Source organism: Plectropomus leopardus, chromosome 19 (assembly GCF_026936395.1).
Source record: "Plectropomus leopardus strain MGB_pleo_1.0 chromosome 19, ASM2693639v1, whole genome shotgun sequence".
Taxonomy (NCBI): Eukaryota; Metazoa; Chordata; class Actinopteri; order Perciformes; family Serranidae; genus Plectropomus; species Plectropomus leopardus.
Genome location: NC_142194.1, coordinates 10,716,688 through 10,735,580, shown reverse-complemented (window position 1 = coordinate 10,735,580; position 18,893 = coordinate 10,716,688). Strand labels below are relative to the sequence as shown.

Below are 18,893 nucleotides of genomic sequence, written 5' to 3'. Positions count from 1 at the left end.
GATTTGCTGTTTTTCTCTGGTATATTATATTGTACATTTAATATCTTTGGGTTTTAGATATTTGGTCAAAACATCTAATCTAAGGATATCTTTTCTATCATATTTTGACATTTTGAAAACTACTGAAGTTATTAATTAATAGGGGAATCATCAAATAATCAGCAGATTTTACATAATGAAGACAGATTTCAAATGCATTTTATGTCCTCAAGCAATTAAAAGTTATGTTTACTGCTTCAAAAAGACACTTCCAGTTTTATGTAAGACTCTACTGTCACATTGACAGTACAGATAATGTAATGTGGCAATGGTGCCCCAAACTCCCCCAAAGCTCTTATGTCGAGTGTTTGCACAGCTCAGTATGTTTGTAAGATCCAATATTCACCCAGAGAGTTTTGTTTTATCTGATTTTCAATGATTTTTTGGAAGTAATCAGTATAAACAGATAAAATCCCCCATTAAGTTCTACAGAAAAACATACAGTAATGAGCCACAAATGGAAGTTTGTTTCAACTTCTTCGTATAATTGCCTTTGAATCGAGGCTGTAACTAACAGACACAGCACGTTCCCAACACACATGCAACAAGTCAATAAAACGAAAGATTCGAAAGCAAGTGCGAAAGCAAGAGCAATTACATCTCCAGCTGTGAGTAAAATTGTGGAAAGACTGCAATCCAGACAGCGATGGTGCTGGTGCTCATAACAAGTCCAAGGATGTCGTTTCTCAAACAATTTGAGAGCTGAAACTTTATCAGGCTGCGCTGAGAAATGATATCCAGGATTCATTAGGCTGTCTGTGCCTTCATTATCCTCTTATCTGTGAAGTGAAGCTGTGATGTATTTGGAGGGAACACAACACGGGCCTTATCTGCCTCCCTTCCTCAGAGAAACGGATGATAGCCAGGGCCTATTTTCTGCGATGACAACGGTGAGACTGAAACAGGATCGCTGCTAATGCAGTTATGCCTGAAATGATACACACAGCGATCAAGTCTATTTAAAGGTCTCGGTGTCCATTAAAAGGGCTTATTTTGCTCCGTGGGGAGAGTTCATAATAGGGCAAACAAACGGCGGAGCCAGACCGGCGTGCCTCTGGTGTTGGCCGGCGGTTGAGGAGAGTCAGAAGCCCAAGATCCTGGCCACAGGCCTGCACCTTGCTGGGCTCTCTCAGGGCATGGTGTGAATACTGAGCGGGGCTTCTGCACACTCCCCCTCCTTACAAGGATTACTTATTTAAAGAGGGAAACAAAACAGGGCGGCATGCTAAGCTGCGCTCAATGCACCAACTCAGTCAAGTCTGAAAAGGCTATTGTTGAAAACTCAAATCAGTTTTTCTTTGCAGCTGAGCAGTTCTTTGAGATTGTGTTTGGATGAGGGGAAAAGACAGAGACAGATGGAAGCAGAGGCGCTGGGAGCAGGATATGCAGATAGAGGACGGAGGTTTGTAAGACTTCTCCACCCCGCTGCGGATATTATTGCTGCCCTGACAAACACAAAAAAACAATGATTCCTTTATACGGCACTTCAGTGAAGTGGCTAAGTGAAGCAGAAGGAAGTCCGGTATTATTAAGCTGTTGGAGCCTCTCTTTAGGGCTGAGTCACCGCCCCTCTTAAAAATCACCGTCACTGGCTGGAGTGAGAGTGGCTGCTACAGCGCGGCTCCATGCTTCAGCCTAGCTACCTGCTGCTTTAATCGCAGCTTTGTAATATTGCAGGCGAGATTACAAGTGAAGTTCCAGTCAAGTGTCAGGTCTCCACAAGCCAAACGCTATTGGCTGCAGCCTGACGAGGGCACACAGTACTGTCAGTCCAAGTTCCTCACACAAATCACAGCGCTGATACATGACCTGAGTAACTAAGATGATACAGCAGAGGACATGATGCGACACTCAGACAGAGCAGGAAGGCAGAGATTACATTGTACAGGAAATGTGCGTACGACTAAAACTGTCTGGAGATCTGATTAGAGAGATGGCAGACTATGTTTTACACGCATTCAGCAGAATCTTTTCTCAGCATTTTTCTTTAGATAATCATTCTGAACGTACAAAATCAGAGGTGCTTTCATTGTAACAGTCATGTGCTGATCAGCAACTTCCTGTCATAGTGTGACACTCAAAGGGCTGCTGAGTTTCACATGACACTTTGATTTGCTTGCTCAGTGTGAAAATCTGTATTTGATGTTTAGTTTCTGGGCTACAATTAAACTTAAGACTATTGTTGGTACAATGGAGACTGATTACTGTATGGTGATCATGTCTGACCATGTTAGCAGATGATTTATTATAACCAAGTTTCTCATGCAGATGAACATTTAACTAACATATGTTAACTGATTACATAAATATAAAGTAATGTAACAGACAGCTATTTATCTTCTGCGTTTTCCCTGCGATTACATGACCAGGCATTATTAATCCACTTGACCACTGGGTAGCTTCAACCACAGGTGCTTTCTTCAACACATTTGTTTTTTGTATCTATCACTTGCAGCCATGACTGTTTCTCATTGTCTGAGTAGAAGGAAGCTTGAGGAACACCAAGGCTAGCTGCTGTATCTCGTTTTTGGCAGTTTGCCATAAGCTTCGAGGAGACTACATTTTTCTTTGAGAAAAATTGTCTTTTTCCCACCACGATTTTAATGTGTAAAAATCATGGGAGTAAAGTAAATTTTAAATAAAATAAAAAAGAGTTACTGTAGTTTTATATTTTTCCATATGTTGTCATGCATGACAATACCCAAAATAAATACTGTCGTCAGACTTCTTGATTGCTATACACGATTAATTAAACAGCGCTTGTATAAGAATGATTGTGTCCCAATATTTTTGAGCCATAAAAGCGGTTGATCACTGTAAGGCTGGAGATACACTTGCTGTTTAACCATGTGTTTGTATATTTGGCATTCACTTGATTCATGAGCGTTCATTTCTGAGGATACTCACAGCCAATGCGCCAAACCTACGCAGGGGATGTGTCGCAGTCATCATGCGTACACGTAGTTAACAGCAAGTATATTTCTGGCCTAACTCTGATAATTATAAATAGTTTCCACTGTATTAGAAATGGGACTGAAAATGGGCTCAGGGTTAGATTGGGGTTGAACAAAATCCAGTGCTAGGCAGTGGTTGACTTGATTTATAATGATTTACAATCAAGTCAATCAGTCAGTTATGGGCTGATGGAGTCTAAGATTGTCTTTATTTCAGATCCCACAGGCGCTGGAATAGGGGTGTCCTTTTTTGGCCCTGACCTGGATCGGAGTCCTTAATTTTGAGTATTTGCCCAGCTCAATCCAATACTTACTAAATGTTGATTTAATATGACTCAAACTAGACACACCTTACTTTTCACAAGCTACCAAATATTGAAGGTCTTTGCTCCAAACTCTTGAGTTTATGAGCCCAAATTATTGATACTATATGAATAAAAGTGTATCTGGAGAATGGAACTCCTGAAACTGACATGACCCAAACAGCTTGAGAGAAGACGTGTCACTTTGAAGAAGAAAGAAAGAACAGGAATTTGATTATATTTTACTCAATACCAAACCATTAAAACATGCCTGGATTTTCATAGATTCAGCTATAGGATTGACCCTGGACATCTCTGCCTTTATAATAAATCCCTTAAGAGGCAAACTTTAACGGTTAAAACTGTAAACTAGTGCCCTTGCTATAAATAGGATGGAAAGTGTAAAATGGATAGCTTGTCGTTTTAAAATAGGGGATATAAGAGTCTATAAAGGCACCACAGATTGTGACACAGCCCTTTTTGTCACCAGATACAGCAGTTACTATGGCTCATTATAATTAATAGCCAATCCAAATAAAGCATCAACAAAATATTTTTTACAGCACATTACGGATAGAGTGGCTTTGACCCTTGCACGCCATGTTTTGGTTTGCTTTTAACATCAGTAATTTATTCTAAGCTTATCCTGTGTGCTGGCCTTTGGTTACACTATCGATCAAAAAGTGCATAATTTTGATACTCACGTGGACACAGTTCACAGTTCAAAGACTCAATTTGTGAGCTACAACTTAAACTGCATACAGCAAATTATTATGATTATCATTAAATAACATAACCATACAGTACTTGGCTTACCTATGATGATGTTAGGTTGGCTGGGGCTTCCACTGGCATTTGCTGTGAGGTTGCCCTGGATTTGGTAAGCAGCCTGATCAAACAGGTCCAGGTAGTCCTCCACTGGGTATCGATCATGGAAGCCCTCGCTCAGACGGATGATACCTGGTGGAGGAAAAAAACAAAGATGGTTGATAAACTTTCTGAAGTACAGTTATATCTCCAGTGCATGTCTACTTTTGTTGGCGAGTTATCAGATCTTCTGTTTTGTAAAAAGTACAGACAGACTCTTTGTAAGACTACAAATGTTAAGGTTAGACCTGAGGCATTTTTGGTACACAAGAAGTTTTTCATAGTTCCTCTTTTTTTCTTTTACACCACAAGAACTGGGAACCATCCATAGTTCTTAGAAAGAGGTTTTGTAGCTTATATATCAGAGTAGGTACTCTCCAAGCAGAACAAACAACACAAAAGACACACAACAGCTTGTAACATAAAAAAGGAAGAAAAGATGGGCAAACTGACTGACAGTAAAGTTCAGGCTTTACTGAGAATGTGCGTCTATAAGAAAATACTAAAGTTGGGCACCAGACTCAGTACTTCTAAGGGTGCCGACTGAATTACGTCATTACAGCAGAGAACCGAAAATGTGAAACCCGGTCACTCATCTGTGTGGAAGTGTACCATACCCCGTGTCTAGACTGGAATCATATCACTATCAGTGAAATAGCACTATCTTTATCTTCCTTTTACAACCTAGGTAAAGCAGAGTATGTTGTAAGCACACTTTGTTCCAGTTCATAATTACACTCTCCCATCACTTTTGCCTAGCAGCTATAAGTTTGGACTCATTGTTATTACTGAAAGAGTTAAGTACAGAAAATCAGTACTGTTTGGTCTCGGTACCAAATTCCAGGTGCTGGTACACAGGATTTTCCAGATTCATTTATATGGTGGCCCACCACGAATAGATGTTTTATTTTTGGAGCTGGAATCCTGTTGAGTCCACTTGGCTATTCATTGCACCACACTCTTGAAGCACACCCGGGGCACAGACAGAGCAGCAGAACATCATCTAATTTTATAAATCTGCCAATTTCCTTTAATTTTTGGAGTATTTCTCATTAAGTTGCATATTGCCTTTTTCCACATGATTTTCAAAAAAATCACACCAATTTGCTCAAGGTTCAAAGGTTAAAATACTTGTGAAAGCACAAGAAAGTGATGTCACTCCAGGTTTCAAAGGGTTGAGCACGTTTCATTCCTGGCTGCCCTCTGCTCTCCATGTGTTTCTGCGATCACACTGAAGGAGGTCATTAAGGCTTCTGTGTTGTCCTGACTGTGGTGTGACCTAATAAAATCCAAGTTCAGATCCAATCCTAATTCATCAGGGAATACCGTACTGCTCTGTTTTCTCTGTTTCCAATTAAGGGCCAATGTCAACTTAATGCTTTAAATGCAGGACTAGCAAATGTGTTTTCCATCTGAGCTGTTGTGGTCCACAGCATAATTACAATTTACTTGGCAATTGTGGAGATTCAGGGTAGGACTTAGGACTATCCATGCAGCTTGGGGATAATGAGGTAGCTCAGGCGTCTGTTACTTTCAGTGGTGCTTTGATGGTCTCGCAGTAAAACACCGTTCTCTAGTTAGCAGCAAAACATGATTAGAAGACTCTAGTAAACTCTCCAAACACCCTGCCTGCATCATTATTAATCCAGAACGGTTACACTTGTATGAGGTGTGATGGTGCTTGTGTGTCTCGCTTCAGGGCTTCCTCTCTTTTTTTGTTTTTTTGTTTTCTTGATATGAAAGAAGCGTCACACCATTTTCAAATAATGGGCACTGTATATACGGCAAGCACATCTGCTTAAGATTCAGACTGCTCCTCTCAGAAAGTTATGTGACGCATATTGCATCAAATCACCTTTTCACTGCATCGCTTGAGTGGATCCTTGAGGGGGGAATGAAATAAATAAATACAAAACAAGACCATTTGAATTCAGAGTGTCCTCAAAGGATGTCTTAAGAGAAAAGTGCTGATTACCAGGACATAGCTCTAAGTGCAACACTAGGAGGGGAAAGAGAGAAAGAAAGAGAGTGGCAGCAAAGATGAAAGGATGGGAAACAAGGGAGGGGGGGACAATAACTGAGAGGGACCCATGTCCTTGGGATACAGCTGCATTTTGCTGCTACGGAACATCACACGCTGCAAAGGCACGAGGCAGACAAATTAAGGCAAACAACTCATCCACATCCCGCGGCTTTATGAGGTTCAAATAATTATCGACTCAAACTGAACACATTAAAATACGTCTTGCACACAGACTGATCAATCCACCAGTTTGCGGCTCTCTGAGGGATTAGGGGCATAGTCAGCAACTGGATGAACTTCAAAAGGATCGTTTTGGCTGCGACTGTTAAGCTTCCTTTGATATTTGCGGTGAGAATTTGGATGAATTTTTTCCGAAAAATATGGCCAATACTGTATAGCTTGCTCAACAAGTAACATGCCAACCCCCCCACCCCCCCACCCCCCCAGTCAAATTATTTAAATCATTAGGTAATTTTTAGACAGATAGCTGCAGGCGAAAAAAGTGTATGTATCAGTCATTGCTAAGCAGAAGAATAAGTCCTCTGCAGTGAGAAATTACCGTTAAAAAATGGAGTCCTCATGCTTCGCTGATGTGATAAAGCAGCTGCTGTTCTTAAAGAAGAATTATGAGATTATCTACACACTATATGTGCGCGTCTTTCAACTCAGTATAAAGTCATTAAAGTATCTAATCTGTTTCCGATTTCTTAATCAGAGCTGACTTTGAACAGATCGGTGCCCTACAGTTTAACTGCTGCTCTTCACTTTTTTTTTCCTCTTCTAGTATTTCTTCACATTAGTGACACACACACATGCACTGACTCACACTCTCGATGCCTGCCTCTTGAGCTGCTGAAGATGCTCCATTATTCATGAATCTTAATGGCTGTTTCAGTTATAAAAGAAAACAAAAAGCATGGTAGGTATTGAGAATAATGATTTGCCTTCTATTGGGAGCAGAGAAACACATTTAGAGTCATAGCTTCTTTAAAAGTGTTACTGCAGGGCTGTGTGCTAATTATGAACTACATTTTATTTAGAAAAAATGTAAACATCCAAGAAAGGAACAGATTCAGGATGCTTTTTTTTTTAGTGTCATAAGGAAAAAGTCACTAAATTTAAACTAAAGGAGCAGTGCATCTGTGAGTTAAGTGAGGGGTTGGATATATTTAATACAGAGGGTTTAGTTTGCCCAAAGTGAGATCTCGCACGGCTTTTAATCCCATCTGTGGTGGTGCGGTGGCTCTTTTAACATCACAGATGCACATGGCAGAGCAAACACACGCCGGCTTCCACACATTTAGACGACAGAACTGCCATGCGACCAGATGTCTGCTGCGAGGCGGCGCTTACCTCTCCACACAGTTTGAGGGTTTATCTCTTTGTTTGAGAGAATGACATATTACCACCTGTTCAAACTCCATGAAAAGCGACAGTGTAAGCCAGGATTGTGGCAGTAGATTGTGTGCATGTGTCTAAAAAGTCTGAACTGAAGTGATTATGTGATAATGCACAAGTCTCCACCACCTCAACTGGCAAATATTAACCAAAGCTAAAGGGAAATCCTGAAATAATGCTGGGCAACATGGAGAAAATCAAAGAGTTTTGACCAAATACCTCAATATCAACATTGTGATGATATTGTGGGGTTGACTGTGGATTCTTTTTAGATAATTAGATTTTTTTTAAATAATCATCAGTAATATGGATATAATGACAAAGTCAACACTGAACTGTAATTCAGCCTTTAAACCACAAGGACAACACTTCTGATATTATGATATCCAAAATCAAGACAATATGTAGTCTTATGTCATAGGGATCGATAGGGCATACAATATGCAACAGTTCCCTCCATAAAATGAAATTATTTGCTGTCTAACTAAATACAGGGTTCCTGCAATTCCTTAAAAAGTTTTAAAAGGCATGGAATTCATTAATGTAAAAATATTGCATTAATTGGTATTCAAATGTCTTAAATTGATGTTTCAAAACTCCCAAAAATGTGTGTAAAATAGGAAGTCGTATTTCATCAAACCTTTTCCTTCTGACATTGCATTGTAACATCTCAAACTAATTGGAAATATCTATTTATTTTTGAGACTATCCGCATGCATCTCGCATCAACGTCATGCAGGTTAACGAAACAAAAGACACTCATGTTTTGTTTCCAGCTGCAATGCTTAGAGCAGAGAATTAACTGTGAATATAGTAAAACTAGGTTTAAAATGAGTAAATCCAGATTTAAACTTAACCAGAGCTCTGTTGCACTATTAAAAATTAATCTTGGTTTAGTAAAGCCAAGTTTATCCATTTAAATGAGCTTGATCAATAGGTACAAGGCAAGCATCATATAGAAATTAAAATATGAATATGAATAAACATATAAGTATAAAATAGAGGTGAAGGAGGGGTGTTAACTGTTTAAACATCTTCATAACAATAATATTGTTGCTATCTTGCCAAAAAGTTGCTAGTGTAACGGTACTCATGATATCACTTGGCCCAGTCTTCCTGTTTGGCTCCAAAACATTTTCCTTGGTGAACTGGTATCTTGACAAAAAATCTTCATCATTATTAAAGTCAAGTGGGTTGAGTCTGTCTCACAACTTTCTTCAAAGAACTTGATCATTTTCAATCCATCTCAAAAAGGCAGCCATTGCAAAAGTTACACCTTCTCATTTGTATGTTTAAAGTTAGCCCTGGTTTACAGTTTATATTGGAGGTTTAAGTTTTGGTGCAACAGAATTAAATTTAATCTAGGTTTAGAGTTAAAACTAATCTTAGATTTACAGGGAGGTTTAAATGTATTTTTTCTTAATTTTAAGATAGTTTTAAAATTTGGTGCAACGTAATTGAAACATAAACCATGACTAAACAGGTTTAAAAGTTCATCTTTGTTGGTGCAATCCAGTCTTAGTCTTTTTTTTCTTCCCCAATTATAGTTATTGCATAATTGATCTTAAATGTCATCCTGAGTGGCATTAAAGAAGGAATTCAAACTTGGAGTAAGCTGTAGGAACCCTGTAAAATAACTGCATGATAGCTCTATTACTTTTTAAAATGAGAGCATAAAATCCACAAAGAGTAGCTAGGGAGCTGTAAAATAAAGCAAGAACTAGAAACTAAAGGAAGCAAAGTTCATGGTGGCAAGATGTGTCGTAAGGAACGAGTGTTTGCTAAACAAGTGCAGGAAATAGTGCACCCACACATGTGGGTTCAAAGTGTGCCAGTAGGCATCACTTGCTGTATTTTTCATGTTTTCTCTTCAAGTCTTTTCTACCACAGAGACAAATCTATGTCCCAGATGATGGTGAAGTACAGTAGATCTTTCTGCGTACAGTCCTAGTTGAGCCATTAATGAGCACAGCCACCGCATGAGCTCAACAATCTATGTATGAGGACGGGGAAGTTGGAAGTTGCGCTGCTAAGAAGCTGATGGTGGTGTAATAGCACACAGGAGGGGGAAACAGAAAAAGGTTATTAGCATTCAAAATGTTGAACGTAGGAGGCAATAAAGAACTTAAATACACCATTAGAGCTGTAAATTTGCGGCTAACAACTCTCAGGTAGAAAATAAACAGTTTAATTTTATTCTCATGCACAGCACAAAATGGGTCTTGAATATTCATTTCTCGGTTAATTGCATTGGGAGATTGAACTGCGTGCATCAGAGATACTTAATTCATGTCACATTCAGGCCTCACATCCAGCTAGGTTTCGTATTATTTAAAAAAAAAAAAGTGATTGCAGGTTTTTATATAGAAAAAGAAATTCTGTTTGACATAGTGTGAAGTTGTCAGAAAATATCCAAAGGACTTTCCCCTCAATTACCTCCTGAAATGTATGGAATTTAGTTAAAACAATCCACACAACTTAACAATGTGATGACAGTAAGTATACAGGAGATATTTTTAATTATGCTCATGAAACCGACAGGCCCGCCTTTGAGGGTGAGCCCCCTTCAAACGCCTGTCACTGAGTGCTTTTCTGAAGCCCCCTGAGGTATGTCTCTGCCAAAATGAACCACTGCAGAGTCACATTTCACACTTTTAAATGCTCTCGGGCTCTCATTATTGTGTGAGCCCGGAGGCCTTAACCACGACAAATTACAGTTTTCTTTACTCACCAAACCTCTTGCGGGTCCACCAGTGTGGCTCTTTGAAAGTGGTGAACTTGACGTCCGGGTGCAGCCTCAGTCTGTCATACAGGTCTGTTGTGCCACATTTTGGCTGGCCAATGATATAGAAATAAGGAAGGCACCGCATGCGGTAGAGTTTACCGTCGCGGTGAAACAAGTGTTCTCGGAAAGTGCTCCTCAAGTGCTGAAACACCGTCCGGAAGCGCCTTGAATAGCGTGCGTACAAGTTTGTCCTGTATGGGTCCGAGGTTATATTCCCAGAATATTCCTCATACCAGCATGGGTTCTTAACACCAGGCAGGAATTTGCGGGGGATAGCAGAAAACATCTGTAAAGGCAAAGAAAGCAGGCTGAGTCACCGCACTTCCCAAATATATAAAAACATTTCAAACAAAGCCTTGTGCAAACTCTTGAAATAATCATTTCTAAGGCAGCACGATGGAACATAAATACCCTCCAGTCATTTCACAGACACACAAAAGGAAGAGGTTTGTTTCAACAGCTTAAAAACTTTTTTCGTGTTCAGGCCACTGTTTTGGCAGGTGTAAGCAAACACCATCTGTGTGGGATCCAACTGCACGATCATGACAAGTTTGTGAGGGAGGAAGGAGTCTCTAGAGGGGCAGCAAATTGGCTTAAGATGCATGTTGACAAGTGGCTGCAAATTGAAATGCACATACAATGCAGTCAAACACTATTTTAAAATGGACATTTTTTGCTGCGTTGACTCTAAACTTCACCGTAAAGTTCTTACTTTTTTATTTCCACATCACATCAGATAAACAGTGTGGGAGTTGTAGCCATTTTTATACACAGTCCTCCTGGAGACAGAAAGTTAACAAAGTTGAAGTGGTGAATTCTAATATTTGGTGTAAAATCATTTGTATTCACTGTCTGTTTGAAGGCTACAGTCCAACAGACAACAGCAGACACGTGTCTTTACTGTCGATGCTCTGCCTGATACTCTTCACCTTTTCCTTTTTTGGGGGGCTTTTTTCCTTCTATCTGGTCTACAGCAGTTGAAGTACACGATCACTTGGATTGAGGTCAGGCTCCTCTGACTTGGCCAGTCAAACACATTCTAGTGTTTGGCCATAAAACACAAACTTGGATTATTTTTCTGATGCGCTGCCCTAAAAGGGGCTACAAGTCCTTTACTGTTTACCCAGTATGGTTGTGCACAACCTCAGCACTAAAGGACCAAGACAAAGTGACAAAAGATATCGTGGTTACTTGAGCTGTCCGAAATACCCCCTGTACTGCCTAATTGGGTTATGCCCTGTTTCGGGTACTGGCGCGCATGCAAGTCTGTGTACTGATATGATTAGCATAGTATAGTAATGAACTTTAGAGTAGTTCTGCACACAGCATTTTCCCCAGAAACCATTTCTTTGTTACTCTAAAAGAGCAGCCTACACAGCAAGTTGTGCTGTGCCAGCCAGTGTTTTAGAGCAGCAAAAAATTAAAAGATTTGCTGTAAATAGTGTAACATTATCTGTTAGCAAAATATCAGAAATTTGCCATATTTTACACTGAATAATCCCACAGGTTAAACAGCAACAGCTAGGCTTAAGTTTCAAGGGATGGCACTGGTGTTACAAATTTTAAATCTTCAATCTTACTGTAAACATCCATGCCATACAACAATGATAAAATAATATCACTAGTACACTGCTTTTAAATGGTTTTTAATTTTTAAAAACAATGTTTTTAATGCAATGCTGTCGGATCGGTATCGACAGCTATAAGTTCAGGTATCGGAACCGGTAATGAGAGGGAAAATGACGGCCGACTGTCGACTTGAGCATTTAGTACTTGTAGTTTCATTGTTTCATTTCTAATCCAGTGTGCTGTACTCAGCAAAAAGTACGACAAAAAAAAGTAAAACTCATCCTCAACTGTGGACGTGAGGTAACACATTTGCGACAGTCTTTTTTCATTTACATTTCACAAGCCTTTTTTGGTGATCAAACACAACAGAGGCCCATGTTACTATGACTCGCTCAATACCTGTGAGACACGCAGCTACTTTAAGGACAATTAATGCCGGATCCATCCTGAGACATGCTATTGATTGTCCCGCGGCCACACTCTCCTATTCATTAGCTGGTTCAATAAGAAATTAGTTATGTTGCAAATAGCTCTAGCACAAGCCATTATCATTAGGATTAACAATTAATTGAACCAGGCTTTTGAGGTGAGACGGACACTGCGAGAAAGCCACAGGGCCAATGTGGTGGGAGACTGTGGGATGACTTTGAGCTTTAAATCCCTTCTGCAAAAAAAATGGTTAGTCATATGCAATTATCTGGTGTGACATGAAGTGTTATACAAGGCTTTCAGAGCAGTTTTATCTCTTTTATAAATTAAATTAGAAAATGCAACCAGTGGGGAATTGCAACAGTGTAGCTGTATTGAACCCGGTGTAGACGGCATGTAGGCACGAATACTGATATGAATCACCTTTTCACTTAGCATTTAATTATGCTTTAAGACAGATCTGTGATTGCCAATTAAAAGAGAGATCAATATCCTGCTGGGCCATGTTTTGTATTATGATTAAAATAAAGAGATAACATTTACACTATTAAATACTATTAAACACTGAGGTATTCATTAAGGCAGTAAATCTGATAACAAAATCAATTTTTTGATAGAATTAAGATCTTTTTGAATATATTACTGCAGTGATTTTCAAGTGGTGGGTCGTGATCCAAAAGTGGGTTGAAGGTCTATTCCAAATGTTGACTCATGACCATGTCATTTTGCAAAAAACAATTATTTATATTTATAATTATAATTATTATATTTATTTTTAAGTACCATGCATTTCCAGCTCATAGCTTTTATTTTGAAGGGCAGTTAACTGCAGTCAAGTATGAGAACTTATTATTTATTTAGTATTTTTTTCGAGAACAAAAATCATTTCATTGCCCTGTTCTCACTATTATTTGGCCTGTTGACATTTTGTGCCTTTGCACTGGTCTTGAAGCAATAATAAACACTATTTCAGTTGCAGTGTTGGTTGAAAAATTGAAATAGATGAATAGATTCAGTTTTTTACAGTTTCTGACTTTCTAGAGAAAAGGAAAACCCACAAAAAAACAAAAATAAAAACAAATTCAACAAAATGTTTTTAAAGAGTTTTAAAATATTTTCACCCAAATTTTAAAAGAAATCAGCAGAAATTATTATATATTATTATTACAGTTTGCCTTTTCCCCCCAAAGAGGTCCAGGCAAAGCCTCCAATGTCCTCACATATACCCTGTTTTAAGCCTAAGTGTTATTTACATATTTTGAAATAAAACTGAATATTTGGTAATTAAAACAGACATTGAACTACTGACTGAGGAAATCTGAACTCAGTGGACCAGTTGGGAACCACTGTATTAGGGCAGATATGAGTTATACTCACATGTGGCTCGCTGTTAACCAGCGCCTTGAGCTCTGGGAGCTGTCGATTGCTCCGAAACTCCACCTTGGCTGTGATGGACTTGACCACCAATTTGATATGTGCATAGTCCTTGACTGATGAGAGGTTGAAGGCAAAAGGTCCTGGGCTGACTAGGGTGCTGAAGTGGTAGGGTGAAGGGGTGAGCAGGAGACCCTTCTTGTCTCCTGTCAGAATATACGAGGCCATGATAAGGAACATGATGGCCAGGCCAAATAGAAAGCTGTAGATTCGGATCTTGCGGAAGCAGCTGAGGGTACTCCAGCGTCTTGGCAGCTCCCGTTTCACCTCCAGGACCGCAAACAGGTTCATGGGCGTGTCATCCACCTGCAGGAGCAATGGTCTCTTGCGGTAGTCATCCACCGTGGAGCCTAAAAGGCTGTATTTGTAGTCCATTTGCGTCATGGTGTCCCAAGTGTCACAGCTCAGACACACGAGGATGTTATAGAGCCAGCAGGACAGGAGGTTTTTGGATGGTAATGTGGCCGACAGTTGAAATCCATGATGGGTTGTGAAGACCAGCCCACCTCAGCCACTGACGTCTGCCTAGTAAAGGAAAAATACATACAGTCAACTAAATGGACTCATTGTTTTATGTCTGGACAAAGGCAGCAAGTTCTAAAACCTCAGAAATATTCGAGATCATCCTTTGTTTCCACCCACGCCTTTCCTGTACCGCATTTACATTATCTACGAGATGTCAGAGTCCCTCAGAATTTTATTGATGCAGTGCCTTGACAAGGAATGGTGTCACATCCTGTTCAAATGCTGACTTGCATATGCCTTATTCGAGAACCAGGTCACCACCACCACATTTCATACGTCAAGAGCATGTCATCACATCCCTCAGTCCCAGAAAAACTCAATAACAAAATAATACCGCTTTGTGAAAGCAGTCAAGCGATTAGATAACTGAAGGGAATATCACTTAAACCTTTGTGCTTCTCTAGGTGTAGCAATACAACCTGAGGCTGAACAAAAGAAAAAGAAATTGACAGCAGAGAAAAACACTGAAAGAAATCTGTTTGCTCTGAATATTGACTTGATATCTTAGATGGGTGTCCAAACTTTTTGAATGGGGAGCAGATGAGATGTGAAAATACCTGGGGGCCAGCTGCTTCTAACAACAAAAAAATGAGAACAACTCATCTATTTCTTCTCTGTTGTAGCCCATTTAGTATTTTTATTAAGTTTAATTTATACATTGTCATGGACATGGCTGATTTAGATGAAGTGCTAGTAAGAAGTTTCAGATCATCCTGTAATTGATTACTCACTCCAAATGTTGCAAAGTCTTGGGAAATGTGGTATAATTTTGGTTGCGACTATTAACTGAGCAACAGTCACATTTTGAGGGGTTAAACTGCTTCCTCTTACACTTCCTGTTTTAATCAGACAGCACAGCAACACCCTCGCAGTCCATCCTCCCACCCAGCGTGCATCACAGCCACAATATGGAGGGAGCGATAAGGACGAGGGATGCATTCAGCCTAGAAACTACGAGCCTTCGTGTCAGACTCTCCTGGGGAGAGACACGAATATAAGAGATATCCGGTCTGGACCGGAGAAGGGATTATATTATCAGAAAATGGTATTCCTCGCTGTGAAGTCACATGGATCAACAGTCGGCCACAGATAAAAGGAGGGCCAGTGTCTAAAGGGTGAAAGAATTGGGGATCTTTAATGATAATGCTCCTGCAGCAGCAACGTGCAGTTTTATCCTTGAGGCTTTCTTTGTGTCTGGAGCTGAGCCAGCATGATGGCAGTGAATACAATACAGCATAATGACAAAAAGCCAACAGAGCCGAGGGTCTAGGACACTTTTCAAAGGATGAGTGGGTAACGGAGAATATGGCTGAAGCCTTGAAACCGCATGGATACAGCCATGATGTATCTTATACCTGCATCCAACTTGCATTCATCATAAGATAAGGGCACTATGGAAGTGAGTCATCGCTCCCCCTCATGGCTGCTGATATCGTCTGCCCCCCACCCCACCCCACCACCACCGCCGCCCATCGCCCACACCCTTTGCACAACTCTGTATTCACGGTGCTTGAGGCAGTGCTGATAAGAGGATGGCTGGAGAACGCCTGCCTACCTGCTCAAGCAATGTCATTTACCCCCAGCTGGGCCCTTAGCATCACCGCACGGCAACAGTCTCTCCAGGAGACAGGTGGAGAAATAACGAGGCCCGCTCTGAAAAGACTGATTTCCAGCCTTCAAGAAGTTGTCTGACTGCAGCTTCAGTGGGTGAAAAAGAGAGCTGTCGAATAAAGGTTCAATACAAGAAGCTGAAATGACAGTCAGATATTGGTAGGAGGGGAGTGTTAGCCAGGAAATCTTTTGGAGCAGGGCTATATATAGCACTTTTAAAAAACAAAAATCTACATCTATAGAAATTTATCGATAGGAGATATTGATTATCTAATGTGCACCTTTTATGATAGCTTCAGCCACCAGTGTAAGAACAAGTATGAGAATGGGGTGAATTGTGCCCATAGTGCAGGGATACTTCACTTGTTTTGTCCTTGGGCCACCTAATAAACTAATATTAATAAAATTCATCAGTGTATATAATCAATGATTTTTTTCCGAGAGGCAACTCTAGTTACAGCAGCCCCACACAGGTCAGGTATATGCAGGGGCATTTCTAGGATTTAATGACATTCTAGCCCTAGCCCTGACCTCTGTCAGGTGGGGCTGACCCAAATGTTTCTTTGAAGCTATGATCGTTGCTATTGCAATGTCTTTTTTATCATTCTGTTTCCCCTCTCTAAATTTGTATGCTTTTGCGGGTCAGTGGACGCAGTGCAGGTGGAACTCATCATGGGTTCTTTTCTCTAAGCAGCAGTTTGAGGTGTTTTAGGAGTATGAGTCGCGGGATGGAAAATTAATCTGTTGATCAGATCGATGGATGAGAGGTGCAGCTGCTGCAGACTTAGACACAGTGTAATGAAAGATTAAGTTTCACTTCCACTGCACCTGGTGCTCTGCTGCTCTGTCTGTGCCCAGAGTATGCTCTGCCCTGCGAAAGTTGTGCCATCAGTAACAAAATAGTGTGTGTATATATATATATATATATATATATATATATATATATATATATATATATATGTATATGTATATTTATATATATATATTTATTTTCAACACCGCTCCTAATAAACAGTCCAGCTCAATTTTTTTTTTTTTTTACAATTTCATTTTTACAAGGTACATGCACATCAATAAATGAGGCTAATTTTCAACTGTTGGCCCAGGGCCAGGTGTTAAGGTAGCCACTAAAAGTGGTGGCAAGTGTTTGAATAAGGGCGGGCCGCCAAAAATGGATTTATGTGTGGAAAACTCTGCATTATAATCACATCAAAAGCTGTATTTGAATGCTTAGTTTCTTTTATTTATGCTGCAAGTAAAAGCATATCCATCATGAAAGTTTTTCTCGATTTTAAGGTAAATGTGCAATCTGCATGTTAAGAAAGTGGCTAATTATCAGATTATTTTAGATGCACTGATTGATATCCTTGTCTTTCATTTACCACCCCCATCCCCTGTCAAAGCCTTAAATAACTGCAGATATTTATCACTGAAGCTTCAATATATTTATTGTACAAAAAAATTGTGTGAATCAATTTATTTTCGTTGTGAACGGTGTAAAATGGTTGAGGATGTCACTGAGACAAGCGCTGTATAAATGCAGTACATTTACCTTTTACCACTGTATATGATAAGTGAGAGTGATGAATTTTAAATCACAGTATCTACTCCGGTTAAAGTTTGCACATCAGAGATGGCATAACAGTGCTTGTCTACACCAGAATAAGCAGTGTTCACTTTTGTGATTCAAATAGTTTGTGATGATGTGGGGTTTCATTTGAACAAACTCAGATTTTCCAAATGATGATGAAAGCTTCAAAAAGACTAAGCAGTTTGCTTTAACAGAAATGTAATTACTGCATGTCAGAGGTCCTGTTCCATCACGGAGATGGACACTAGACTGTGTAATCAAAGTGCTAAAAGTAGGATGACATTTTCAGGATTGCACTTGAGTAACAAGCCCACTGTTTGCTATTGATGAGCTATGTGCTCATCTGTAGTCGGCGTGCCATTAGCACTTATTGACCGTCTGTGTCCTTCATCAAGGCTGAAGTCAACGAGGTGCTCGTGCCTGCGGCTATTTAAAATAGAGGGAAGGAAGAAGAGAGTGTGAGAGTTAAAGATGGAGAGAGAGAGAGAGAGAGAGGTAAAAAAGATGTAAAGAAAGAGAGGAAAAAGAGTCTGTCATTGACGAGAGAATGTCACTCTCAAGGGAACTTGCATCTAAATCAATCAGTCAGCTAACTGTAGCAGTGGGCGACTGGCAGCATGACAGATCTGCTCTATTCATAAAGCAAATACGCTGCTTCTGTCCATCAAACATGATGAAACAGCTTAACTAGAACAGAAATATGGCTAGAGGGCAGTGGACAAAGAGGACACAGGGTTGCATCATCTACCTTTACTGCTGCCAGACCTTCAAATAAGAGTAAAAAGTCAGGATCTGAACATTTTCCTGACTGAAAATGGATATTTAGCACATCTATTTATGCACATCCAAAAAGATTAAGTGCCTCTGATCACTGTGTGTAAGAGAAACTAAGCTCTTACTGTAAGTTAAAGCTTTGTTGATGGGTAACAAACTGTTGATAAATGCTCTAAAGATCAGTAATAAACATTAGTAAGACAAAAATTTGACAAAATCCACTCTGCTCATTAGAAAAAAACCTGTACAGGTTTAATCTGGTTTGATAGAATTAAACAGAGCTATAGTGAAAAGACAAGCAAGCAACATGCATGCTAGAGGAGGTTTTATACACACATAAATGACACAATCTAGCCGCACAAAAGCTTTTCTCATTACTGAACTATAAAGCCTTAAAAAATTGCGAACAATTAATAACATTATTTGGTACAAATTATGAACCCATTTTATAAAGTATGCTTTATTAGAAACTGCTGCCAAGAAAGGAAATATCACTCACTTAGAGAGTCTGCAAGTCTGAAAGTATGAGTGTCATCTGACTTGGAGAGATCAAACACATTAACCACACAGATAACTCAAATTCATAATGATT

At 39.7% G+C, this 18,893-nt stretch overlaps 1 protein-coding gene across 1 annotated transcript in view; it reads right to left on the bottom strand.

Annotated features, from left to right (window-relative positions):
* Positions 1–18,893, bottom strand: part of chst15b (carbohydrate (N-acetylgalactosamine 4-sulfate 6-O) sulfotransferase 15b) — a 46,149-nt gene that overhangs the window by 6,876 nt on the left and 20,380 nt on the right. Inside the window, exons 2-4 of the mRNA XM_042508576.2 lie at positions 13,744–14,325; positions 10,315–10,654; positions 4,112–4,255 (exon numbers count right to left, since the gene is read on the bottom strand). Of these exons, the coding sequence (XP_042364510.2) occupies positions 4,112–4,255; positions 10,315–10,654; positions 13,744–14,184 (925 nt within the window). The 5' untranslated portion in view covers positions 14,185–14,325. The remainder of the gene's footprint in view (positions 1–4,111; positions 4,256–10,314; positions 10,655–13,743; positions 14,326–18,893) is intronic.